The 27,599-nt window shown below is 40.0% G+C and overlaps 1 protein-coding gene across 10 annotated transcripts in view; it reads right to left on the bottom strand.

Moving 5' to 3' along the window:
- The window catches only part of LOC143296529 (striatin-3-like), a 35,561-nt gene extending 8,575 nt beyond the window's left edge, over positions 1 to 26,986 (bottom strand). Inside the window, exons 1-16 of one of the 10 annotated variants that reach the window (XM_076608535.1) lie at positions 26,747 to 26,986; positions 22,576 to 22,679; positions 21,661 to 21,740; positions 21,039 to 21,123; positions 20,325 to 20,492; positions 19,228 to 19,359; positions 18,664 to 18,739; positions 17,609 to 17,750; positions 14,404 to 14,505; positions 12,500 to 12,622; positions 10,034 to 10,185; positions 9,438 to 9,496; positions 8,782 to 8,898; positions 7,691 to 7,860; positions 6,461 to 6,628; positions 400 to 540 (exon numbers count right to left, since the gene is read on the bottom strand). In XM_076608535.1, coding sequence (XP_076464650.1) covers positions 400 to 540; positions 6,461 to 6,628; positions 7,691 to 7,860; positions 8,782 to 8,898; positions 9,438 to 9,496; positions 10,034 to 10,185; positions 12,500 to 12,622; positions 14,404 to 14,505; positions 17,609 to 17,750; positions 18,664 to 18,739; positions 19,228 to 19,359; positions 20,325 to 20,492; positions 21,039 to 21,123; positions 21,661 to 21,740; positions 22,576 to 22,679; positions 26,747 to 26,953 — 2,026 coding nt within the window. In that variant the 5' untranslated portion in view covers positions 26,954 to 26,986. Of the gene's footprint in view, positions 1 to 399; positions 541 to 6,460; positions 6,629 to 7,690; positions 7,861 to 8,781; positions 8,899 to 9,437; positions 9,497 to 10,033; positions 10,200 to 12,499; positions 12,623 to 14,403; positions 14,506 to 17,608; positions 17,751 to 18,663; positions 18,740 to 19,227; positions 19,360 to 20,324; positions 20,493 to 21,038; positions 21,124 to 21,660; positions 21,741 to 22,575; positions 22,680 to 26,746 lie in introns of all 10 variants that reach the window. The other 9 variants (XM_076608534.1, XM_076608536.1, XM_076608537.1 and 6 more) reach the window with 9 other exon arrangements.
- Between the last annotated feature and the right edge of the window lie 613 nt (positions 26,987 to 27,599).

Below are 27,599 nucleotides of genomic sequence, written 5' to 3'. Positions count from 1 at the left end.
TGTCAGATTCACACCAGATTCCCACAGTCTCCTCCTACCCACCTCCACCCTCACCATGCACAAGACAGACGGCTACACCCCTATCCCCAACTTCCCCAGAAAACAACTCCCTGACACATGATGTCATTCCATTTGAATCCATATAAATCTCTTCCCACACAAACACATGAATACACATACAAAAACACACACTCACACACCTGAACACACACACATACCGCCACTCTATGCTGTCAATTCACACACATACACACAATCTTTATTGTGGAGCTCTGGCCACACCATACTGACTGCTCTTCAGATTACAAGAAAAGAAAAAAGCAACCAAATGGCAAACACACACACACACACACACACACACAGAGGCAGCAAAGAAAAAGGAAAGGATTCCCTCCTTACCACAGTGTGAACGAGAGTCCAGCATGAGGACCTGTTTGGCAGTCTCCAGGTCGAAGATGTAGGCATTGGAGGAGGTGTAACTGGCCACCAGCTGGGTGGGATCACAACGCACAAAGTCCACAGACGTAGGCACCCCAGTCTCTGCACACACAGCACATCAACATTCCTTCACCTTATCTTTCATCATTTCACTCTACCCCTTTCAATTCCCCTACTCCTTTTTTCCTCCTGTGATCATCATTTATTGCATACAAACTTCACAAAAAGTTTGATATCATACAGACTTCATGAAAGGGTCAGGACCACTTCATAAAAGGAAATTTTCTATCTAAAATTACGTTTAAATAACATATTTACCGTGACCCAACTAGTGCAGACTCTGGCAGGGATCTGACATTCCTGTCCTGTGCAAACTACTATCCGCCTAAGCGGAGAAAACTGAAACTACAGCCGATAACCTCCCGGAAGTAGGTAACCTCCCCTTTGTCCCGCTGGCTAGCGCCCTCTTTTGACGGCAATATGCCATCACCAGCACAGTGAGCAGGGAGAACAGGAAGTGGGGAGGATGGGAGGGTCTTAAATTTGGGTCATGGTAAGTATGTTATTTAAACGCAATTTTAGATAGAAAATTTCCTTTTAATTACATATACTTAAATGTGACCCAACTTGTGCAGAATAATGCGACAAGGTGGAGGGCTCGCCTGTTCTGTCTGCGTGCTGTGATGGCCTGTTGTGCAACTACCACAGAAGCGATGCCTCTTGAGCCATCATCCCGCAGGCGTGCGACGTCTCTCTGGTAGAAGTCGATGAGCCATCATCCCTAAAGCGATAGATGTCCCTCAAGTAGAATTCGACGGAAGTAAAGTGTACTGTGTCACCTAAGAATCTTGGTGCGGGTAAAGAAGACAGAGGTCCGCAGCTGTATTGTGGGAGAGGTCTGTGGACCACAGTTGTGCTGATAAATGTAGCGCAAAGAAAATTGGGTCGGTGTGTTGAATCCACACTTTAGTGAGAGCCCTTCGAATCAAAGGAAGGGAAGGAAACATGTACGTCAATGCAAGGAGGTGCACATGTGGTTTGATCTGATGATTCCACATTGGATGTGGGCCAATAGTGGAAGTGATATATGTGTTTGAAGGAAACTGTGGCACGAGACAGAGGTAGGCCACCATGTTGGGTTTGCTTTAGGCGTGACAGCCAGATCTGTAGAGCTCCTCCATGCGAGCTGACAGGCGATGGGCGCTCCCCCCACCACTTTTTTGTCGTTGCCAAAAAATGACAGCACTGGTATGTTGCCTATGCATAGAATGGCAGACATTTGGCAACAAAAGACTTGATGTCCCTGGTGTCTCTGGGACAGGGTTGTGTAATTGCCCAGGTAGGTACCATCATGACGGGGCATACGGAAGGCTTGGTGGCTTCTCTACCTGAGTGTGGCATGTTGGAGCAACCTGCAGAAAGTTGTCGGCAGTCAATGGCTGGGTTGGATCAGGCTGTGGGAGTGCACTTCATGTGCCCGCAAGTCACTGAGTCTCATTCTGTGGTGGAATTCCTAATGGAAGAGGGTTTCCATGGGGAAAATTTTTGCTGAAGGTTCTTTAGTGAGAAAGGGGACCGGATCCATGACAGGCCTCTGGCTGTGTGTGGTGCGCACTGAGTCTGGGATGGAGCGGGGCAGGGAGGTAAGTGGCTCAAGATGTGTTGTACTGGCCATTTACATCAAAGCACTGATCTGACATACGTTTTCAGTATGGCCAACTGCAAAGTGAGAGCTGTATTATCAGTGGTTTCTTAATTGCAAAGGGAAATCATTTGCAGCTTAGTCTTTCATGAATGACTATGTCTCTCAGACTAGAAGTCAAATTGCACTGGGCCTTAGTGCTGTAGCCTTGGGCCTAACTAACCTTTGGGATTCGTCCCAATGATGAGTCCTAAGATCCTCTTGATCGAGGGACTGGGGATGCAACTTGGGAAAAACACTCTCTACTATAAATTGTATAATTGAATTCCAGCCCGAATAGTCGGGACAGCAGTTGCCTCCTCTGCTGTTCTGATGGTGACTGTTGTACACAACTGATTATCATATATTGCTCCTAGGAGGACACCTATCAGCATGGGTAAATCAGGAAACAGCTGCTATGTGCTTGAGGGATGAAGGTGTCCACCATGCAGGTTATGTTGAAATGTAAGGAAGCCGGAAGGAGTTGACGGGGTCTTGTGGTGCCACCATGTGTCTGAAAGACATGGTGCTTGCTTCCGAAGTGACAACAAAGTCATCCTCTGACAGGCCCTTGACTGAAGATTGGGGCTCCATGATGGGATAGCCTGCCTAGGCTAGAAACCCCTGGAAGTGTCTCATTGGAAAGACAGTGCTTGAGAAGGAATGCCCATCTGTAACCATAGCAGTGGTTGTGTGTTGAGGCTGAAAGGATCGGGCAGGGAAGACCAAGTGCAGAAAGTGCTTTCAAACGCCAATTGTTTGAGATGTCGATGCTGGATCTCTGTTCAAGCAAGGTGATGGGGCGAAATGATGTGCTTGAATGCGGCATCTGCCGTGCTGGTATGAGTGGGCAGAAAGGTACACCCCTGTGGCTAATGGACGGTTCGTTGTGCTTTGTGAAACGCATCCGTCCTTGTCAATATGCCTTTCTCCCAAATGTAGAGGAAAACAATTATGACCCAGGCCTTCTGCTACTAGAGAGGAGTGGAAGAGATGAGCTTAGGGTGATTGTCTCCTGCCCAGTGGGCAGTTTTTGGGTCTGCTAAAACTTGGAAGGCAAAGATAGACACCCCTTCATGGGAGGGCTGGCTAGGATGTAGGGCCCGTGTGGAGCTGTTGTCACAACCACAGTGGTGCAAACCAAGGGTTGTTGTAGGCAAGGGGGGGAAGAAGGGATGCCTTACAAACTTGGAAGGAATGAAGGGCATGTGTGTCTGGAGTGGCACCTGTAAGTTGGACTGCCTCATCCCTCCTTGTGCATCTCCAGCCTTATGGGTGATTGTTGCAGGCAAATGAGTTGGGTTGCCTTGTCCTTCCTTGCACCAAGAGAGGGCATTCTTAGCCCTGTGGGTGGGAAGGGTGTGTGTGTGGGCCCCTAAGGACCAGCCCCTACTAAAATGTGAAGCATACATTCAGGCGTGAATGAGGCAGTTTTGTCTGTGAGTGCAGTTGTCCTCCAAAAGCAAGGTAGGGATGAATTTATAAAAATGAATACATATATGTGCAAAGGGATTATAAACTTCCATCAACTCAAGTGATGATGTCAGAAATATGCCAATGACAAGAGATCGAGACACAAGAAATAAGCGGGTGTATAAGCATATGTGTAGCGTGCACAGATATACCCAAGTAAATGGTTAAGTGTGCATAATCAGTAATGGAAAGGAGTCTGTATATGCACCTATATATGAGATGTACACACACATATGAATAAAGTGCCAGTACGTAGACACAGAGAGTTCTGGGCATTGTGAACAGAAGGACGCAAATGCAAGTGTGCCTATATTGCTATGTAGGGAATCTCAATGAATAGATGTCAATGAACAGAGAAATATAATTGTACATGTTAATATGAAAGTCGTATGAACCTATCCCATAAGCGCACACACATGTGTATACTGAGGGATAAGTATACATCTATAAGTGAAAGCAGAAATGTGTATAAATGTAGCGAGATATCTCATAGATATATATATATATATATATATATATATATATATATGTGTGTGTATATAAATACGTATATGTATATGTATATATATATCTATATATCTATCTATCTCTCTCTCTCTATATATATATATATTTCATGGTTGTTGATTGTGATAATAAATCAAAAAGAATAGAAGGGGAAATATTGTGATTTATTTCCTGTTATTGTGTATAACAAGAAGAGAATGGTAATAGGACTGGTTGCCTGCAGAGGGCTGTGTGCCTGTGTGGGGGGATGAAGAACCCAAAAGTTCAGTCGCCAATAGCCTGAGAAACAGCAAGAAAGGTGCAGTTGCTGTGCAAAGTTGTGTAAAGTCCATGAATGGGCATCAGGATCCAATGAAAAATTGAAGAAACATCGTTCGTAGGGGCAGGAGTGACGTGCTGTGTCGGTTACAAATGCGGAGTTGCCTCCCTTGGCACTGATATCCGGTGAAAAAGATTGTGTCTTTAGAGCACATATCCCCTGGTGTGACGTTTCCTCGCTGTAGAGGGAGGAGTGTCATGCTGCGTGTGAGAGTCCGTGGTTCGATGCCACCGTAACCGATACAGGTGAATACGGCCGCAAGGGGAATAATTATAATGTCCCTTAGTGCCATGGGCATCCCTACCCGAATCAGTTGCCATCGGACGCGAGACGGTCGGGACATGTGGCATGATGGCGCTGTAAGCCAGTGTTATGGGCGTCGTGGACGAGGGGATGGCAAGTCCGTCGGCTTGCCGTGGGATGTGCATCCCCCTGTAGGTGAACGGTGGTCCAATCTTGCGAATAGTTCCTGCGAGAGGACCAACGTTCAACTGTTCTGTGTTGACGGATAAAGGGATAGACAAGATCGACCTGAGCACTGCCGAGTGGCAGGATCGAGTTACCAAAAGGCACTCCGACGTGGAATTGCCGATATTAGTCTGGGTAACAGTGGAGATATGCAGTGGGGCAGAAAAAACCGGCACTGCAGAAGTTCAATGGGCCGTGCACGCATCTGCTCTGTGGGCAAGGGGCGGAGCAGGCGCTAGGTGTGGCACCAGTGTATAATTGCTGCAGCAAGTTAACAATGGGTTGCTGGTTGTTTGGTTGAACAGCTTGCTGAGATGCCATTAGTGGATGGGAAACAGCAGCAACCGGCGGTGTGGCAGATGGGGTCATCACCGCAAAACTTGAAGGGACTGTGCATGCACCTGCACTGTTGGCGAGGGGCTGTGCCGGTAAAGGGAAGTAACTGCGGCGGTCACCGGCAAGGGTGCCGAAGCAGGAGTTGTCTCCCTTGGAACAGAAAATCGGGACAAGGGGAGGGTGCACGCACATGGGCGAACGTGTCCCCTAGTGGTCCACCTTCCTCCCTACCCCTGGGGAGGGCATCCCTAAGCGCCTCAGTCACCATAGGATCCGAGACGGAAGAGGTATGCCACGTGGGGGGCGCATGAGCCGATGTCATGGCCGCCGCCACGGACGCACTGCACATAGGGCCCAGTCTAGCGTGCGGATCCAAAGCCAGTGTAGGGGTGTTGTTTCCCCAAAGGGATTATGGCACATTCCATTGTTGGCATGGGAAAAGTGATAGAGGAGATCGACTCGGGTGTCCTGCTGACTGGCAGGGCCGAGAAATTATTCAAAAAAGAAGTAAATAAAATGTTAAATATCAAGATAATTTGGATGGTGCATGGCACATGTCTACCACTTGCTTCTCAATGCATACATCAGTGACTGTTTCAGGCATATGTGCACCATGAAATGCTTGAACAATGTGTTTGAGAAATCAATGTTTGAGCCAAAAAATCACTGACATTTGTTCAGTGGCTTATAAAGTTCCCTGGTAGTCTTAAGCTTTTTAGCTGTATGTGACAAAGTTTACCATAAGATCCACAGGACCTTAGAGATGCAAGGGGAATTTGACACCCACTACATTACATGAGCCTGTGAAGGCTCTCTAACAGACCACCATCATCTCTGGGCTGATCTGAATTTAAACGGTTAATGAAATAAGACCTCTCGACTGAGCAGGGCAGACCACTCAAAGGAAATTTAGTTAAAGCCATGTTCAACTGTTTGATGCTGAACAACTGAATAAAGGTGAGTTCCTGATTCCGACAATAAATGATCTGACATGTTTTAAAAGTTCACTCTGTGCCAATCTGGATAATAACATTAATAGACATGATCCTGTTCCAGCCCTATATTGTGTTCACTGCTTCAAAGATACTTTTGATGCTCATCCTATCGGACTAAAATTGGAGTTATATACTGTTGGTTGTTCTCTCCCCTACAGTCTGCGTTCAGCCCATCTTGCATACCAGGGCACCCCCACCTCCACATATGGGAGTTCATACCACAGGACCCCCACACCCACATACCTGAGTCAGCAATGTAAGTGTTCAGGAGTGGGGACTTGGTGCCTGGACTCCACAGACGTACAGTTCCATCACTGGAACAGGATAAGAGCTGCATCTTTGAGCTGTGTATGGACAGCCCCCACACTGCATCTGTGTGTGCTACCAGGGTGTCGTCAAGTACGCTGCGATCTGTCAACACAGTGAGAGTTGTACTGGGTAAACAGCTGCTTTTTTTTTTTTTTCCTGACCTGAGAAACAAATATTCTCTCAAAAATGATTGAAATGATCTTATTACAAGGCAGCAAGGAATGAGTAACTACAACACATTTTGAAAAAAAAAAAAAAGACTTGGAAAACCTATACTACATTCAAACAGTAATGAATAACAACACATTCCATAGAAACCGTCACAGATAAATCTATCTCTGTCAGTTTAAGTATTTTGCATACTTCTGAAAAACCAACCAAAAACACTCGCTTTTAGGCATCATCAGACCCGTTTACTATGTATTTGTATTCAGAGTATTTTTCTCTAAAAAAAAAAAAAAATGATGCACTCCTCCTCAAAATGGTGAACTGAGCAAACATGTCTGAAACAGATTCATTAACTTCTACATAAACCACTGTATTATTTATCTACTGCAGATTTCACATATTTTCATACCTACCCAGGTAGACAGCCTGTTATGCAAATGACCCTGTGTTTGTGAAGCGCTTGGAACTTGGTCTTTGACCAAGGATAGGCATTATATAAGTATCCATATCATATCATATATATCATATGATATTAGTGAACTTTTCACTTTTGTGACATGACCAGAAGCAGTGTCATCACTGTGCTCTACATACAGAATTTTCAGAATCCCAGCAACCATACATGTGGAGGATGCTAATCTCAATGTGCAGGTGGCCAGTTCTGCATGGTCTTTTCTCCACTTTTTGTTGTGGACGAGAACTCTTATTAAAACATTTTTTTCTTTCTTTCCCCAAGAGTCGCATTCAAACCTATTTTAGCCTACTACCATACTCCAAGTCAAAAGTGTGTACAAATTACACCAAAACTACTAGTTGTGCATCATATAAATAAACACTATTATATCATATTGACTTAAAAACTTGAAGAATTTTCTGCCAATTCCAATGCATTTAAAAAAGGCTTTCCTCCCTTTCTTTAATATACCTCAAATGAACAGAAACATCCCCTCCAATTACCACCTTCCTACCCTGACCCTGACAAACCCTGTCACTGACCAAAGGAGTCATAGGGGTCGATATTGGAGCTGGGGATGTTCCAACAGCGGATGGTGGAGTCCATCCCACCACTGAAGCACTGCTCCCCAGTGGCGCTGACCGCCAGGCTCAGCACAGGACCCACGTGGGCCCGGAATGTGTACACTGGCTCCACATCCAGAGAGGCTGCTCTGTACACAACACCCAAACAGTCTAAGTCAATGGCGAGAAAACATCACCTACCACTCTGCAGACACCACCATACCACAGTAAATGGCCAGAAAACATCACCAACCACAGCTGTATAGGCAACACCCAAATGGCAAGAAAACACTACCATCTAATCAAGTAAGATATCAACCCCCTCAGACTTTCTCGAAAGAATTTGGAATTTATTTTATCAACATTTTGAAATTTGCTGGGAACACCGAGTTGCATCAGCATCACACTGAAGCAAGACATCAGACCCAACTTCACAGAGAATAAATTAATTTCCTTTCCTGTTCAGGCACATTAATCAACTGACTGGTCTGCACGTCAGATACACAGGTAATATGTATACCTGACTAAGTCTGGCTCAGTTTCATCACCTGAGAAAAGCAGTGTGACTCACTATCCCAACATACGCAAAGTAAATCAAGTCTGTCATGAAACTACTTTATGACTTACAAAAGAACGTAGGTGGGTGACCTTAGTTGGCTCCAACAGTAAACTTGTCAGAATAGTATATTCTGACATTGGTGTAACATTAGAACAAGTTGCAACCAGTTGAAACAAAATTTTAATAGTTGGCACCACTGCAGATAAGTAAATGCTGTATCTCTGACACATCTGACCAATTTTTTCAAGTGAAATATCTAATATAAAATAGTAATCAGGATTTCTGCAATGCAGTTAGCTTGTTCTACCAGTGATGCATGCCTGCCTTAACTGCTGGGCAATCTGAAACAAGGATAGTACTGGCAATGACATTCTAATCTATTTCAAACAGTAGAATGTCTTCATTTTGTTTCTGCATCTCATTTACAATTTTTTCTGCTATTTCCAGATCAGTACACTATCTTTTAGGCAGGGACAATTTTTTTTTTCTATTTCCAGACCAGGACACTTACTTTTTAGCAGGGACAGTTTTCTGCAGGTTCCAGAGCTTGAGTGTGTTGTCTTCAGAGGCAGTCAGAAGAACAGGTTCTACAGGGTGGAACGCCAGCGCCCTCACCCCATCGAAATGACTGTAACAAAAGATACACAAACCTATACCTATGCATCATATTGCAAACTCCACCCCACTGAAAGGACTGTAATGAAAAATGAAAGATACACAAACATATTACCTATACAGCATATTTCAGGCTCAAGATAACAAATCCATCATTCCTATGGTACTTTGCTTGGTAAAATTCTATCAACTCTACAATGCATGGCCTATGCAACTTCTGCTCTGAAAGGATGGAAACGGTTGCATGGTAATCTTACAGGTTTACATTTTCTTTCTTTTTCAAAAACATAAAAATCAAATGCCACAATATTTGCAAATTCAACTGTAAGATGGAATGGATCACACATCTAATGCAACAATTATTATGAGACTAATTTTTACAACACATAGTTTTCAGAATTACTCCCCAAGCCACACTTCCTTTCCCTAATAATTTTTCATCCCCTCACATGTAAGAGAGATTCAGAGATCAATTGGAAGCCCTGCATGCATGCGTGTATCTGGAATATTTTTAACAGCACATAACGAGCTTCTGACCAAAGTTGTACTCACCTCCGAAGAGTGTATTTTGCAGTCCATGTTTTTCTAAAAACTTCTTTTGGTGCTGAAATCTGCAATTCAGAAAAAAGGGTATCTTAAAAGAACCAGAAATAATATATACAAATCAAAAATAATATCCATGTCAATGATTAAAAATTGGAAATGCTTAACACTTTCATATATAAAAAGACCATGTTCCTAGACATCTCAATTTGATCACTGGCAATAATAATAATAATAATAATAAAAAGAATCAATGACAAGCCTGTTAAAACTTCTTCAATGTCTTAAAACAGGACTTTCGTATCAATTTAATTCTCAAAATGCAGCAACCTTAGTTTAAAAAAAATGTCACTTTATCAATTGTTAGTTTCTCAGCACTGTCAAGAATGCAAAATGCATTTAGTTTAAATTTTTTTTTTAAAATCAATGAATACTGTGAGCTCAGTGTGATTGAGACAAGTCCCAAGTTGCCTTTCTGAGTGTCTCCAATGCAACTTGCCCTGGAACCTAGCTGACTGTACATGGGCAAAGAATGAAAAGATACAATGCACATACTGTGGCTACAGAATAAACATGAGAAATACAGTGGCTGTAGGACCACTCACATCATAGTTACTTGGGTCTGCCTCATTGGTGACAGTGAGGCCTGCCAGCTCCCCTAGCCCTAGGGGACTGTTGAACTCGTCTTCATCAGAGCTGCCCACCATTGGTTTGCGAGAGGTGGGGGAAAACCCCAGCCCACCCCCGCTCTGCAGGCCTGTGTCATCAACAAAACACAAAACACATGTCAGTATCAGCTAGTCCACACTGGGTGACTGACTGCCTTGCATAACTCAGAGTACAACAACAACAACAAAAAAAAGGCAAAATGAAATGGAATGCTGATCCAGTTGATAACACACCAGCTAAAAAAAACAAACAAGACCATCCACAGTCTGTCTTTCACCTGATGCATAACAAATTTTTCCTCATCTTTCTCTCAACCTTGAGTGATACACCTCGTTGCTTGATATTCAGACATCAGAATAAACTGAGGACCAAGGCAAACCATGGACCTGTTAAGCATAAAGAACCACAGCACAATTATGAAGAACAATGGGAATATGCGCTGAAAAAAGAACGAGACATGTCCAGATCCTGCAAATGAACAAGGTAATGGTCATGTTTACTAAGAATGTCATCTGGATAGTTTGTAACCAGAGTGCATTTCCTGACAAACATGGAGCCCTGTGACAACATACACTGCTATGGGGTATACCCACAGACTAATTCTGAAGCCGAACAGAAAAACAGTCTCACAGACATAGAAGTGAGTGACAACTACAGGAGACTACCCTTACTGACTTGTGGATTATGTTACTTCCATTGCCATGACGTCAGATACATGAAGAAAAGTCCGTTTGCATCTTGCATCTGAAGTACAGGCTCACATGTGACCATGCACGTACATGTCTTATCATGCACATTAATAGAATTTAAATTGCAGAATTAATTTTCTTTTTTTTTTTAAAGTCTGAAGTTTACTTTGAAAAAATGTTATCACAAGTCCCTCATGACATGAGTCTATACTCACAGAGATAGCAGAACTAGGAACCTTTGTTTCAAACTCTACATGCAGTTTTGTTTTGTTTTGATTTTCTTGTACTTTTTTTTTTTTTTTGCTATGATTTTCCTGCAGTCGTCAGAACTTTCACCAGTGCACACAATGTATGGAATGTAGAATGGAACTGTTAACGTAATGATTATGTTCATGAGAAAAATAATAACCTCTGATGTGCGGAAGAAAAAAGCCTTACCCATCTACACATGCTTATCACTTTACAACATGCACACAAAATTTTACAACAATCCATTCAGGAACATTAAACTGAATTTTTTTTTTTCGATTCAACCCTCTTTCAGCCTTCACCACTTGAAAATAACTTAGTCTTGAGTAATGAAATCACTTCGTTTTTATTTAAATGAAATGGGTTAATTGTGTTTATCAGACAAGAAGGACACTTGAAAGCAAGAATACAACCAAAATTAGGGAAAGTGAAGCAAAATAAAAAGGTTGTGAAGGAAGTTGGAGAATCAATGCTACAAAGGAGGCAAATACAGATAAAGCAAAGACTGTCCAATATCCAGTTAAACAAAATTCATAAAATACAATCTAATGATTCTTTCACTTTCACTAACTTATGGTTTAACACTTTTTAAATCTGTTCAATGAGGTTACATTGTGACATCACAACTGAATGAAATTAACCCAAATTCTCTTAAACGAAACAGAAAAAGCAAGGCAATTAATGCTGAAATATTTCCAGGTGGGCTATGTGCACCAGACACAATAAATATACACTGTGATTAACAAAATTACAGGGTATTTAAGCAACATTCTCAAACCATTCAATCCTTCTTGTGAACAAATGCAAACAAAACCAAATATTTCCCTTTCTTATAACCAAACTGATGAAGCTCTTCACATGTGAGAAAAGAAAAAAAATATTGATGATCATGTACCAAATGTCATGCAACTATATCAAAAGCAAGCTTTAAGCAAAAATCTCAATGATTGAAATCCATTCAACACTGAATTTTACAGGAGTACATCCACAGAAATTACTCCTGTAATATCACAGACACATGCAACAGCAAACAATATTCATTCAAATCACTTTCAAGCAGTTAGATTTCATCACTATCGACATGCACACTTAAATCATAAATTAAGTCTGACAAGTTACATCAACAATAATCAGTTGTTCAATTCATCAGTCCACGTGCAACTCAGATTTAAGAGTTTCATGTGACCACTGACCTGGTTTCCTATCAACCAATCACAAACTAAAGCAAACTATATAATTCATACTGCCATTACATTAGATCATAAATACCTTGAAAATGTTTTCCTCTGTTGAATGCGGACCATTCACAAGTTGTGGGTAATACAAGGGGAATATAAGGCTTATGTGAATGGATGGATACACAATTATGAGGCTGTTGTCAGTGGACAGATAGGGGTTAATACGCAGTTGTAAAATGATACAGGTGGTGGTTACAACTAATACAAGGGGAAACAGAGAGCATACCAGCATCCACTTCATCCGCTTCACGGGAACTGGCCGTGCCAGAGGATTCAGAAGGGAAGCTTGGCAGTTCATCATCAGAGCCCAGATTTGCTAACATGGCTTGTAAGGCAGACCGTGTGGGTCCTGAGGGCACAACAGGCAGTGACTCAATGCCCACTAACACACACACACACACACCAGCAACCCCTCCCTTTCTTTCTTAATGTGGCTAAGAGGGGGTAATACATATGTGGGCGCAGGACTCAAGAGACTTGCAAAGGGAGGAGGAGGCTGAAAGGCAGTTCCATTCCTTCAACAAGCAATTTGTCTCCTAGCCATGATTTAAAAAAATTTTTTTTTAATCAGATCACATCACAACCCTCCTCCATTCATTTTCCACTTATTTTCCGCTGTGGCTAAACTAGACATGCTGGGAGCATGAGTTGGGGTGGCAGAAAAAGAATGAAGGGCTTTTGGGTTGGTTTTGGTCATCTACACAACAGGTAAACCACAACAAAGCTGTGAAGCATGCTCCTAAGACATTCAGAGATAGTGCTAATGTGTGAGTGATCTTCAAATGGGAAGAAAAGAGAATATCTTGAAACAAATGAGGAATTTTTCTGTAACTTACGTAACTGAATAAGGAACATAATTTCTGACAGAATATGCAGTAAACAATACCCAACAACCATCAACCCATTCCCAAACTTGACAGAACGTGAAAATTTTGTCATCAAACTCTGCTGAAACTAATTTTTCTTTTTTTAAATTTTATTTTGTAATAGGTACATGAGACCCAAATCTTTTGTTCCAAATAATGGCCGAAAGCAAAGTTATAAATATTCTTCATTCATGACCATTTCCTAATACCATGAATGCAATTAACAAAACAGCATGTTTCTAGTTTTCTTGTAGTTCATTCACTCATCACACCTGTTTTCAGAGGAGTGCAAAGCAGACACATGCATCTTATGACATGCTAAAGAGTAGAACAGATCCTGTCTGAGCAACCAACATTATGTGCAGAGCTCTATCCAAATTCATGAAGCTGTAACCAGCTGTAGCTCTATCCAATCAAAAACACATGAATTGTAATTTAGGTATTTTGAAATTGGCACCCCCCCCCCCCCCCCCCCAAAAAAAAAAGAAAAGAAAAAAAAAAGAAGAAACAATAATCTGGACATTTATCACTGAACCTACAGTCCAAACACATAAGAATATTGTAGGTAAAGAAAAGTGTTTAATATGTAAAATCAGTTATTTTAAAAAATGCGTTTTTCTTCTGAATGTGGTGCTGCCTTTATAGTATCTGTTTCTACATTACTCCTTTTTTTATGTGCTCAACACACTCAGGCCCAGTCCTCCACTAGATAATGGCTGACCTTTGCAGTCTCATTTAAAATTTGCTTTACTATATTTTCTTTATCACAAAGATATGTCAGGCCCATTTTGCTTTAGTCGAGTGATCATACCCTTGTGCAGACAAATTTTGTTATATATTTTTTTTAATTATTAGATATTCTTTTACCAAATCTCCACAGAAAGCTTTTTTTCCATCATTAAATCTGAATTTTAAACAGCTTGGAACTGTCACCTGCAGAACACCACATACACTCACTGACTTTCAGCAATCGCTCATCAAACATATCGAATCTCTCCTGTATCCAGCTCTTCGGTCATCCTATCTTCATTTCTTCCACCTGCGGTTTCCAACCTATCTTTCCAGCAACAAAGAAAACTTATGTCATACATGGTTATGATGATTGCTCAGGACAGTCTCTACTACTCTTAATTTGCAACTATACTTAAACAACAACAAAAGGGACAAAGAAAACATCTCACACACACAGAGAAAAAAAATCCACAAACATAAGACAACATCCACGACCTCTATACAATCAAGGGCAAGCTGTGCACACACTTACTGTTCTTCTTTCCTTTCCTCTCCTTTTTATACTGCTCTTTTAGCTCTGATAAATGTCGCTGGTCAACGCTCCAATCCGCATTGGAGGTCACGTCTTTCTTTTCTGCATATCAAGAAAATAGATACACATACATCCACCATGTTCTAGGGTTTCCCCCATCAGTTTCCCCCGAGGGATTAAAAAAAAAAAAAAAAAAAAAAAAAAAAAAAAGGAAGAAGAAAAATAAGAAAGAAACACCAGTTAATCATAATCTCCCACGTAACAAAACGAAGTCAGTCTCTTCCAATGTTACATCCCGTTTCTTTTCAGTGGTGTAGAAGGTTATTTACTAGCAACTGGAATACCTTTGTCCTTACAAGCCCCAAATTTGCAGTCCAGATTACAACTGGATAAAAGGATTAGCAGAACTAATCATGTTTAATCAACTGTGGATGTTTATTCTGTTGGTTTTAAGCATAACATATTCTGCCATCAGTCACAGTGCAAAACATTTGCAGCTTCACATCACAGATGGATAAACATACAAATACCATGTGTATGGACAAAAACAACACTCAGATGACAGAATGGGGAGGAATATATTAGAATGTTCTAGCACCTCTGACTTCTCTGTCCACTATACTTTAAAAAAAAACCCAAAAAATCTGTTTATAAGAAAGTATATATATATATATATATATATATATATATATAAAAAAAGAAAGAAAAAAGTCTACAGTTTCCAGTGCAAAAAGCAACAACCACTTCCATACCACTATTAAAAGGATGAAGAACATGGGTGCTTTTAGTTTTATACATTCCACTCTTCAATGCAAATAATCACATCAAACTTTACTACCCCAATATCCTCTCTTTCTTGCACAATAACAGAAAGAATGGGAACTCTGTTCATACCAAGATATCCCAAATAACAGTAACATAACTGTTGGGATGCACCCCATCTCATGATTAGGGAAAGAATCAGCACTGCGAATTTTGTGTACTGCATCTCTTTTCTCTTTCTTTACATCGCAGTCTGACATCTGCAGCTGTTCTTTCAATATCTGTGGCTAAATAAGTACAGATGCTTGCACTTTCTCAGTATTCTCCTCATCAAACTACTCTGAATTTTTCTGGCCTCAGTTTACTGATATGTTGAACTATATTGCATCAAATTATACAATCCAAGCTTCTGTGCTGCATTTCACAGAAAGGAGGAGTATCTATGTCAGTAGAATTTTAACTCACTCTGGATGATGGAACGCTATTGCGTTCCTGATGTAAGGCACTGTTCCGGATGACGGAATGCTATAGCGGTTTCAACAATTAAAATTTTTTCCACGTTTTTCTCAAGCCAGGGGTAGCATAACAATCGCAGCTACACAGGGCATTGCAAACATGTCAAGGGTCGAATGGAAAGTTTCTTCATGAGATTCCATAACAATACACTCGCTGGACAGCCGTTGATTTCAACACCCCACATGACAAGCTAATCTGCATACATATCAAAAATGGGGTCGCAGGCGATACAAGTAGAATTTTTTTATCAGCTAACTAGATAACAATAGCAGCTTTTTACTTCTGCTGAAGTGATTAAAATGTTTCAAACTGAAGGTTTTGACATCGATGAGGATGATGAAGACATAGAATAAAGTATCTGCAGTGAAGAAAGCTACCAGCAAGAAGGTACTGACAGTAACTCGGCTTCTGAGGGCTGTGAAGAGAGGGAGGGGGCAGGTGTACACACAACGTGAAGAGAGGGGTCAGTTGGTCAAGTACAGCCAGTTTCATTCAGTTACTTTAGGTTTTGTATTTTTTGTGATTTTTCCCCCACAACCCTAACAAATGAGTTGCCGGCAGGGAAAAGCAAGGGAGAAAATTATTCATCCGAGTAAAAAGTTTCCAGGTGACAAGATACAAACTGTGACAAACCAATCAGTTTTCCCACATACAAGAACTTAAACAACCATGACAAAAGTCTGAATGTGAATCTAGCCTGACACTTGACATACAAAAAAACCTAAAAAAAAAAAAAAAAATCAACAAAAAACATCATGTGTAAACTCGCACAGCAAATTCCTTATTACAACAAATGATCACATGAACATACAGAATATGCAAATGGACTACCCTGTCTGTTGAAAAGAAATTAATCCACACAGCAAAACGTTATACACACACACACACTTGCAGAGAGGAACATACATACGTAACACCAGTTCATGGGTTAAATGAGAACACTGAAGGTGAAGTGACAACAAATGGAAATGGAACAAATCTTCACAATGCTACCACAGGTTAAACTCAAAGCTGTCCAGAGTGGTATGCATGGTGTGGAGGCATGACTGTGACAGAAGTCCCACTTTTATTTCCATTAATTCTTTTTGTTCAACGTCCCAGTGCCATGCACTTTAATTTCTCTCTAACCTGCAGGAACACATCCCTGATTTTCCAGAAACTGTAACAAAAACTTCAAAATGCTTGTCAAATATTTTATACAGAAACAAACATGACAGTGTTTCAAATGGTGGACAAAAAGGCAGAAACCATTTCAGTTATAACTTAAATCTGTGAAGCATGACATCAATAGATTTATTTTTACAAACTGAAAAGTTGTGTGCAAAGTGCGAACGTTTCCACCTATGCCTGAAGTTATTTTATAAAACAACTGATCAATTGGTGCCAATTCAGCATAGCTTACTGTGAGCACAGGATTCTTTAACTCAGTGGAGCATGCTACATTTAAAATATAGAAGGTGGTGCTGGTCAGAAAATGAAGAAAGGGGTGAAGCAGAGACACAATGACAGAAAAAAAGGGTTCATCAAATCCAACTTGTCTCTCTCCTTGCATTGAAAATATCTCCAATGTATATCACATTCTCAGTGGTTTTCTTTCATCACAATCATACCACCAAATATCTTGGAATTACAACCTCACAATAAACAAAACATGAATCAAAAGCAATCAAAGAAAAAAAAAAGATGGAATGAAAATCAAATCACCGGAAACGGCAAGAATTCCCCCTCCCACCCCCACAAAAGAAAAAAGAAAGAACGTAAAAGCAGTAACACTGAAGGAGGAACTGAGGAGGACAGTGGAGCCAGTGCTGGGCTGGAGCCCCACAGCCCCAGCCAACACCAGCCATCCTTCAACACCAGATAGAACAGGGGTACGCCGCTGCAGCACAGAGAACTAGGCGTTAATGTGGCGTACGGTAAGGTTTACCCCAATCGCTACTGTCGTGACTACGGGCCTCTCCCGCACCCTCACCGCTCTCTGTAACGAGGAAGTCAAACTCAGCCAGGGCCTCCTCTGTTTCAGGGTCATCCATGAGATCTTCTCCTGCCATGCTCTCATTGCCCACAACCTGAAAACCAGCCACACACTTACTGCCTAAAAGTGTACTCATTCTTAGCACATAAACTCCTGCCAAAAAAAAGGGGTATCAAATGGCTAATTATTATTATTCACTAATGCCTTTTTTTTTTTTTTTTTTTAATAATGATTCCTGTGTTTTATAGATTCCTTAAAGCCCACATGGACAAGAGTGGAAATTAAACTTTGGCAAGTACTCTCCACTACCATCAAATTCCAGCCAAGATAGTTGTGACAGCAGTTGCCTCCTCTGTCGTTCTGACGGTTATAGTTGGAGAGATATGACTTTCATATAGAAGAATAATGAGAATGAGAATAATGCTGCTGCTGCTGTGGAGTGACCACTTGACAAGGCTGTATTCTATTCTTCCTTTCAACTACACTTGAATAATATCGACCTGTAAATATCATAGCAGTGGTCAGGAAATTTGAGCAACACTTTAATGCATCCATGAAAAGGCTGATCCTTCTACTGTGTGGTCCCGGTTTTTACTATTGAAACCATAATACATCCAGCTCTGCCATGGGCAAAGAAATCTCACCTCAGATGGAAACTGAATCTATCTCTTCCCAGACATGGGTCCATTTCAATGTTACTAATCAATTAGTAAGCAATGATGCCTGACTAAATTAAAAAAAACCAATATCCATATGTGAAAGAAAACAACATGCGCGCAATCACACACACACGCACATACATTCACACAAAATCAGTTAAATGCTTAAAGTGAGTGAAACTAAGATATATAACAGAATGGCAGACACAATCAACAGTTAATAGAGAGAAAAGCACAGTTGCAGATGCAGTACGACAGATGCATTCAGAATTGAAAATTTTACTGCAAAATAACTGGCAAAAGCAAAATCAACTTATTAATACAATAAACCTGCCACAGATTACATACCTTCAGTTTTACACCCTTTCTTTCCAATCTCTCATCCGATTCATCATCTGCAGCCATTCCATCCTCATTTTCATCACTGGAAACAAAAACATTATTCAGGGATAATCAAAATATCAACAACAAAAATCAGTTAGCCATTATCAAAGCATACCAATGAACACATTTAATTTGGGATGATCCAAATGTGTCAACAATCCTTTGACTGGCATCTGAATACTCATTATAAAAAAACAAAACAATACAAAGAAAAGAAATGAAATAAAAAGACCTGTAAAATATTTCACTTGCTTCTTTGCTGTATGCACACACACACCCAGAGTACACACACCCAAGTACACACACATGCAGAGCACCACACACACTTACCACCAAAATTCAAATCCAACATTTTTTTTTTCTGGTCTGATGACAACTGATCACCATTCAAACATTAAAAAGACCTTAATTACTTAACTAAATGGGATAAGTAGGGAGATGGTGAAGGAAAAAAGAGGGGAAACAGACAATAAACAATATAAAAAACAAGCTTTCAAAGTGATAAACAAAAGGAGCAGCTTTCCACACCTGAGATTTTCCTCATCTTCATCCACAGCATTCTCTCCAGCCAAGAAGTCAAAGGTGCTCATGACGGCTCTCTCTGTGTCAATCAGTGCACCATCCACAGGCTCTGAACCAGGCAGTTTTTTCAAACCAACCCTACACACACAATAACTGTAATTAGTGGTAAAACACACTAATACACATACAATGGAACAATAGCCAAATTAATTTATTTCAATGCTTTGGCTTTAAAACTAGCGAGTTTCTGCCGTCAATGAGCGGTCAGATCAGATCCTATAATTTTTTCTTCCCGATGTCCATGTAATGCATCAAATAATTTTGCTTTTCTGCTCAGTCAGGTTAATATGGTAAAAGTACAAAAGAAACAAAAACAAAGAGAGGGAGGGGGGAATAGAAAAACAACAACCCAAAGAGCAGAAACTGGGAAGGAAAGAAAAATTAAACCTTTGGCAGAGCTTACCTACTGGTTGTGGTTTGCAACCACATATGACATAATCCATTATGCGAAATGATGCTTAATAGTAGTTAATAGAAGTTCCTTCCCTTTGCTTAAATGAGACCTTTCCCCACAAATTTCACAGTATCAACACTTATTCCTGACTTATCCAAACTAACAGATAAAACGTGCGACTGACTTCCCTGACTGAGTGAACTGATATGTCCAAACAGTGAAAGCACCACCATGCCTATATGCTCTATTATTCCATGACACAACCTTGACCTTGAGATGCCAAGTGTTCATGGAGGGGGAAGGGGGGGTTTGCTGGACTGGTCCTTTTTCAATCTGATATTCATCATCCTCTAAAGTTTGATTCCTCCAGAAAAAAGGAAATTTTCTTCCTAAAATTATGTTTAAGTGACATACTTAACCGTGACCCACTAGTGCAGACTCTGGCTGGGGTCCGATTCCTGTCCTGTGCAACTATCTGCCTATGCAGATAAAACAAAAGTAGCTACGGCTGATAACCTCCTGTAGTAGGTTACCTCCCCATTGCATCCCCCCAAAAATAAACACTTTTTAAAAATATAGACAACAGTATAAAAAAATAATTATCTAAGAACAAAAAATCCAAGACAAATCACACAAGTCATCCCCATACCTTTTACCCTGATTGTCTCTTTTTCCTGGCTGTTGTTCGCCGTTAACCAAAGCAGGTGGACCATCATTTTCATTTTCCCCAGAAACAGGCTGCAGTCCCAAAAGGGACCGGACACGTGCTGATCGCACGTCAATGATTGTGTCAGTGTAGCCAATTTCCTGGAGGTATCTGGCAACATGCGGAGTCAGCATATAATGGTTTGTTTTACACCCTACCTTAACAAAGAAAGTGCTGAAAGAAAAAGCGTCTCACTGAAGTCTGAATTGAATAAAACTTTTTAGATGCAGTATTCAACAGAACATCATTTAAAATCTCACTCTGAAAACAAAATTCAGTTATATAACTTCATGACTTAGCCAGTAAAAACTGTGAATAATTTCAAGCAATACAAATCTTTAAAACAAAAAGTTACAAAATCCTGAACAGCAAATACAGGCGCCATTCTTTCAAAGACGAGGCAATCAGACAATAGCATGATATTTGAAACTCACACCCACACGAATACACGCCTCTTTTTTTTCCAACACAGTTCTACTGCAAATTTTCTAATTAGCACCAACAAAACAACACAGCAATAAATAAACCACCACAGAGTTTACAGCAACACTCAAACAGCTATGTTTTAGAGCAAAGCTGAAAGAATCAACTATTCAAGTGAACAGATAAAAACTAAATTGAAAAATGAAGAAAACGCAATAATAATGGGGAACTCACTGTCGTAGCAACTGCCTGCCTTGTTTCCACTGGGTGTTGCTGTTGGCAGATGTTGTCATGGCTGGTTCCCCGTCCACCTGGTCCTCTGTACAAATATTAACCTACATTTTTATGTTCTGTTCACAATGTGTTTCACTTCAGGCAATCAAGTTAACAATGTGCTGGTGTTGCATCTAACCCACTGAGACTGAGGTGCTGTCCCCTAAAATCATCTGACAAAGCAATCTTAACATTTTATTTGGGCAAACTATTAGTATTACTATCAGTGGAGATCTGCTCCAAAACCAGTCAAGTCACTGCAACCACAGACTAACTTACACAGACCAGCCAACTGTACAGCCCTCCCCCCCCCCCCCCAACCCTCCCTCCCAAAAAAGGATTGCATAAAAAGAAGACTAAGACAAATTTCTCTTATGCTTTCAGATTCTTTTTCACTTGCAAGACACAAAAGTAGTCACAAAGTAGATTATTTTCAATCAAACTTTTTATTGTTTGATTTCTGCCATTTACAGGTTGTTTCCCAGTTCCAGGAAGCTGCTTATGAGAAACAAAAATGCTATATATAAACCTTAACCAATGAACCATTTTACCATAAATAGTAAATTGAAAATCAAGTACATACCATCTTTCTTGTCAAACACTGGCGGCCTTAGTTCGTCTGGGTTCATGTCAGTTCCATACTTCAGCTTATGATATTTGGCTCTGAAATGTGATCATGAACACCTTCCAATAATTCATAACTGCCACTGTGCCAGCCCATTAAAAGCCACAATAAATTAACACCATGATACAGAAGAAATTATCCATCACAGGCATATGTGCAAGTTCTATCCATCTCCCCCTTCCCTTCACCATACAAAACAAGAAAGAGTAGTTGATCAAAACCAATGCTCCATAAGGACTGGCACCAACCACAGACTATGACTGGTGCAATCTATTACCTACACATGCAAGGCAAAACACACAAAAAAGGTCATGAACATATTGTAATCCACAACCATCTCCACAACACTACCAGCAAAACCACTCTAAAGCATTACTCGTCAGCTTTTAACTTACTGCTCATAGTAACTGATTTTGTGTTCTTTGATGTCAAAATCAAATAAAGAAAGTAACTACAAGTACAAATACAATGCACTTTCCCATTCTCATAAAGAGTCAAGAGTCAGGACAGCCAAATTATGCATATAATGGCTCAATTGTTAGATTCACAATCATATGACAAATAGAATGAAATATACATAAAAGTTTGAGTCTCCAGTTCGCCTATTTAACAAATTGTCTGTCTCCCATGTTAATGTTTATAGTTACTACTTCTGGCAATACAGCACTGTAATCTCTCAGTAAGATGAGCAATCTAAAACTGATGAACCATATTAGTTCACAAGTTTTCAATTGCTAGCTTTTTACTCCAACCAAAATAACCCCCCCAAAGCTTAAAAACATATTGTGACATACATGTTACAATATGCAGACACACAAATTGCATTTTTTTTTTTTTTAAAGTATAATTACAAATGGATACTGCCACACTCACCTTTCTTGTTTCAGCGCAAACTCCAACATTTTGATTCTGCGTACAAGGTCCTGTTTTAAGTTTTCTTGACCTTTACGTTCTCCTTGCAGAAAAGCAATCCGAGCCTTCAAACACAAGGAAAGAAAGCAAAATATAACTGATGTTCTATCAATATAGCAAATTATATCTATTAAAAAAAACCCAAACAAACCCATACATCTTTAACTTATGAACAATTCAACAAACTTTTCTTATTCATAATTTGCTAATTCGCATAATGACGTTATGAGCTAAGAATATCTAACTGATTTTTCCACTCTCCACAGCTACCAATAAATGCAGAACGTGTTGCTGTGCTTGCGAGCAGGAGAGTTATTTTCACGGCGACTGGTTCACGCGAACAGTGTGTGTCAACAATGGTGTTTGACCCAGGTTCTTCTCAGTCACAAGGCATACAACAGAATTAGACAAAGTGGCTTTATCAGGGCTATGTAACTTTCTGAATTCAATCTGTTTCAAACCCTTTGTGCTTTCTTGGATTCGTTTACAAGTCATCAGTGTGCGCAAATTTTGAACAAAATTATGGATACTTTCATCATCTCGATGAATACTACCATAAGAACTTAAGAAGGGAGGAAATTTTACATTTTGTCCCAAACTAACTTGTTATGTTATTGATCAGTTTGTAAAGTTTCAGCTCATAACTTCTAATATGGTTTTTTTTTGGCAATTTTATTTCTGATGAATACAAATGGGCCTTCTGTGGGGAAAGTCAGGGGAGCGAACTGGCAGTACAAAGTGAGTTAAAGAACTCATGACAACACAGGATTGTCCCTGGCAAAATTCTGTAAAAAAAAAGAAGAAAAAAAACACCCCAATCTGATTGGAAAACAAATACACCCGCAGACGGAAAAAAAGGTGGCATGACATTGTAGCGAAATGTTCCTCCTGGGTAGAACAAGCCTAATTTCACGCAGAGAAGTATGTAGTGACAAAGAAAGAGTAAGACAAAACAACTGACAAGACATGCACATATTAGTAGGTATTAAATCAGTAGGAATATGACCAGATATGTGAGAGGAACTGAATTTTTTTTTAAAGCATAATGTGGCTGGGTGGGGTGGTGGGGGCTGTGAAAGCCCCTGGTGTGATTGAAAGGTGACAGCTAATTGGGGTTTTGGGGGGCGAAGCTCCCCTGAAGCTGACCAAAAAATGCCTACAAACCCCAATAATAGTGCAGGAATAGCCAATGGTACATAAACACACACAAAAAAGAAAAAAAACAACAACAGTGTTTCCAATAAGCCTAAAATCTGATTTATAAAAAAAAAATGCTTGTAATGGACATGAATTTTGGTACTTCAGCAATAGATCCCAGATCTAAATAACAATTATATACTAACTACAGCCATCAAGTGTATCAGCTGATGTAAATTTCAGCACACACACACAAAAAAAAACAAAAAACAAAAAAAAACATGTCAAATGTTGCAATTTTTGTTGTATACTGTGAGGAATCACCCTTGTGGCCAGACAGGGATTGAAATCCTGCATATGTATGTGTGCGTGCGTGCGTGTGTGTGTGTGTGTGTGTGTGTGTGTGAGAGTGTGTGTGACAGTGTGTGTAAGAGTGTATGTAAGAGTGTGTGTGCGTGTATGTGTGTGCGTGTGCAGATGTGCACGCATGTGCCTGTGTCTGTGTGGGGTGTCAATGTACGTGCATATATACCAGTGAGTGTGTGAATGTATGTGTGTGTGTGTGTGTGTGTGTGTGTGTGTGTGTGTGTGTTCCCCAGCCATGCTCCTGGGGCCATAGGAACATCAGCAGGCTCCCAAGGAAAGGAGTGAAATAAATTTTTGTTTGTTAGTTTGCTTGTTAATTAAAAGCACGTTTGTTGTTTATCATCAAAAAACATTCGTTGTTTCCCATTAAAATGAATGGTTCTAAGTAAACCATGTCTGGCACAAGAGTTGGTTTCATTAACATAGAACAGATTAGAAACAGGCCCTTCATTATCGGGATTGATGAAAAGAATGTGACATTTATTTTTCTTTGATCTTGTCATCAAATACATCAACAGTAGCATCGTAATAGCCCTTGTTGGCGGCATCATACCTAAGTTTCACTCCCTTACATCTCCCCCATTTTCTCTGGATTTGCACTGTTCTCAGGAATGGCCTCTGAGGCTTTTCTGTGGCAGTCATGACCAAATGACTGACAGACACTTTTTTTTACCCCTTTTAATAATGAAAAGGAAAAGCTCATTTACACGTTTCTGCATGACTCTCACATCCTTGTATGACTGGGACAAAATAAAAAACATGTCAGAGCAAGTGGCAGGAAGAGAGATGGGTCGAGATAGTTTCTATGAAAGGAATGACTGGGGCATGGGGAGGGGAATGTGAGCTTGTCACTTTCTAGTTTGATTTTCTTGTTTCCTGTCACTGGCAGTACACTTTAGTTAACTTATTAATATAAATCAATTTTTGTTCATTTACAGTGTTACTTGCAGCAATATAAATGTCTAAAGAACTTGTAAAATTGGGTGTTTACAAAGTTGTTCAAATATTGTTTTTAAATACATGAACAATTAATTAGTTATCTAAATATTCATAAATTTCATAACATTTTCAGAACTGTACTGGCACTATCTGCGATATAAAAATGGTTAAGCATCAATTCTGAGCAGAGTTTCTTATTCTGTAAACATGTTTCTCAATGTACATAGCAATTTAGAACAGATGTTTAAAAGCACATTAGCAGGTAAGAATAGTATAAACAGAATGCTGTGTTTTATTATACATTGTAGTTATACTTTTAAGTATTGTACCTGCCCTTCGAGAATCTTTAACACTGATACATTATACATTAATTTATATCTTTCTCATTCTGAAACACTGTTTCTAAAAATAAAATACATGTGTATTCAAAACATTCTTCTTGTACTGTGATACTTAAATATTACTTATAAGTTCAACCTTTGCCGTGTAATGATGTTCATGTGTGCTGAGACCTATGTGAGTGAAAAGCCTTTGGATGCACAAATAATTTCCAAACAAATTGTTTAATTTATATGGTATCACAGAAATGCATCCTTACACATAGTTGTATGAATACAGTGGTGACAGAGCAGGATATAGGCAAAACTGATGCACAAGCAGAAAGGGCACATGAAAATGCTGAATGCAAATTGCAATTCAAACATATCATTATCTTATGATCCATATTATAATGCACACAACATACACACATACTGTTATACTTATAGCATGCATATATTTATGTTAAATATGATGCACACAAAGTGCTGCTCACACACAAAGGAAAGTGTTCACTCTCAGTCCCAAGCAAAAAATGTGACAAATATTTAACTGAAAAAGAAGGAAAAAAAGAAGGAAAAAAAAGAAGGAAAAATAGAAAAAGAAATGAAAAAGATGGGCAAGTAGTGGGGTAAATTTTTCTTTCTGTGGTGTGAAGAGGGTGGGGGATGGGAGGGGCATCTGCTACCTGTCACTGTCATGTTACACTGTGTCAGTCATGATTACTATATCGCTAACTGACTAAATCAGTATTTCCCCTAAAATTGAGAGTGACCTTTATTTAAAGATTTTTTAAATGTTAATTTCACTGCAAAATAACAGGACTGAGGATATAACGATGTAAGTTAGAAAATGTTCATATGTCCGTATCCTTACAGATGGGTTTTTTTTATGTGTTTTCTTCATGGACTTTTTTTTCTGCATCAAACGGTATTTCAGTGTGTTTTGTGTATAGTAAACTGCCTGGCTCATTTCAGTTTGTACAGATCTATGTGCGGAAGTTCATTCAGAAGAAATCGGTCTGAACCGTCAAGCAAACTTTGTTTCCCGGTTTTAGTTCTCTACACACAAAACTGCTGGGTGCGTCACACTGACTAGATATCTTCGCGTCGTTTGAAATGATTCACACACTGCTAACTATAATTTATAAACTTGTCTGAGCGCAGTAAGTTATGAATGGACGTCCGCCATCTTGTAACATGGCGATTGAATCCATCCAAATGTCAAAACAGTCACGAAAATACACGATTTTATAAAAAATCATACATTGTAATGCACTAACAAGTACACAACCAAAGAGTGAAAAGAACAGCTGTAACATATGCGAGACTAAAATGCAATGACATAGAAGAACAAAGCTTCATTGACTCACTTGCAGCTCAGCCCTTTCAACTTCCCACTGTGATCGCTCCATCTCGAACCTTGCCCATTCTGTTTGTAGAAAATGCAATATACCAGGCATCGAATACTGTGGTCGTTGACCAACATCATCTTGCTGCTGTTTAGTAACCATGCCTAATCCTCCAGATCCTGGCCCTAGTTGGCCCGAATGTTGAGAACCTGAGCCGTCTTCGATCATCTTGGCTGAGCCGCCATTACAAATTGCTGCATAAAGGGGGCGCTGTCTGCAATACTGACGTCACACAGGCATCTGACTGAGATCATTAAATTTTAGTCTGGTCTGCTCTATAGTGAGCATCGGAACTACCATTAGCCTCAATCCAACAGCATATTCTGGTGCGATAATCCATAGTTTGACACCTTAGTCTATGTGAAAGAAAATAAAACATTCTTATACTTGAAAATGTACTTTCTTTGGATGGACTGAATCAGCCAGTTCTTCCAGTTAGCATTCTTCGATCAAAACTACTTTGAATCACAGACATCAGAGAGAGAGAGAGAGAGAGAGAGAGAGATTCAGTTTAACGTCCATTCACTATAGGCTACTGTGTGTTATTTGACGGATACTGATGTGTGTGTATGTGTGTGTGTAGTACTGAGTAGTAGTAGTCTTCAGTTTAACGTCTTCAGTCCGCTTAAAGTGATATCAGACGGCAGTGTGCAGTGTGTGTGTGTGTCCCATGGTGTGTGTAGTACTGAGTAGTAGTCTTCAGTTTAACGTCTTCAGTCCGCTTAAGCTTAAAGTGATATCAGACGGGAAGACGGTGTGTGTGTCACAGTGTATGTGTGTGTGTGTGTGTGTGTGTGTGTGTGTGTGTGTGTCA

Source organism: Babylonia areolata, chromosome 21 (assembly GCF_041734735.1).
Source record: "Babylonia areolata isolate BAREFJ2019XMU chromosome 21, ASM4173473v1, whole genome shotgun sequence".
Taxonomy (NCBI): Eukaryota; Metazoa; Mollusca; class Gastropoda; order Neogastropoda; family Buccinidae; genus Babylonia; species Babylonia areolata.
The sequence above is the reverse complement of the archived record's forward strand: the minus strand, read 5'-3'. Positions and strand labels throughout refer to the sequence as shown.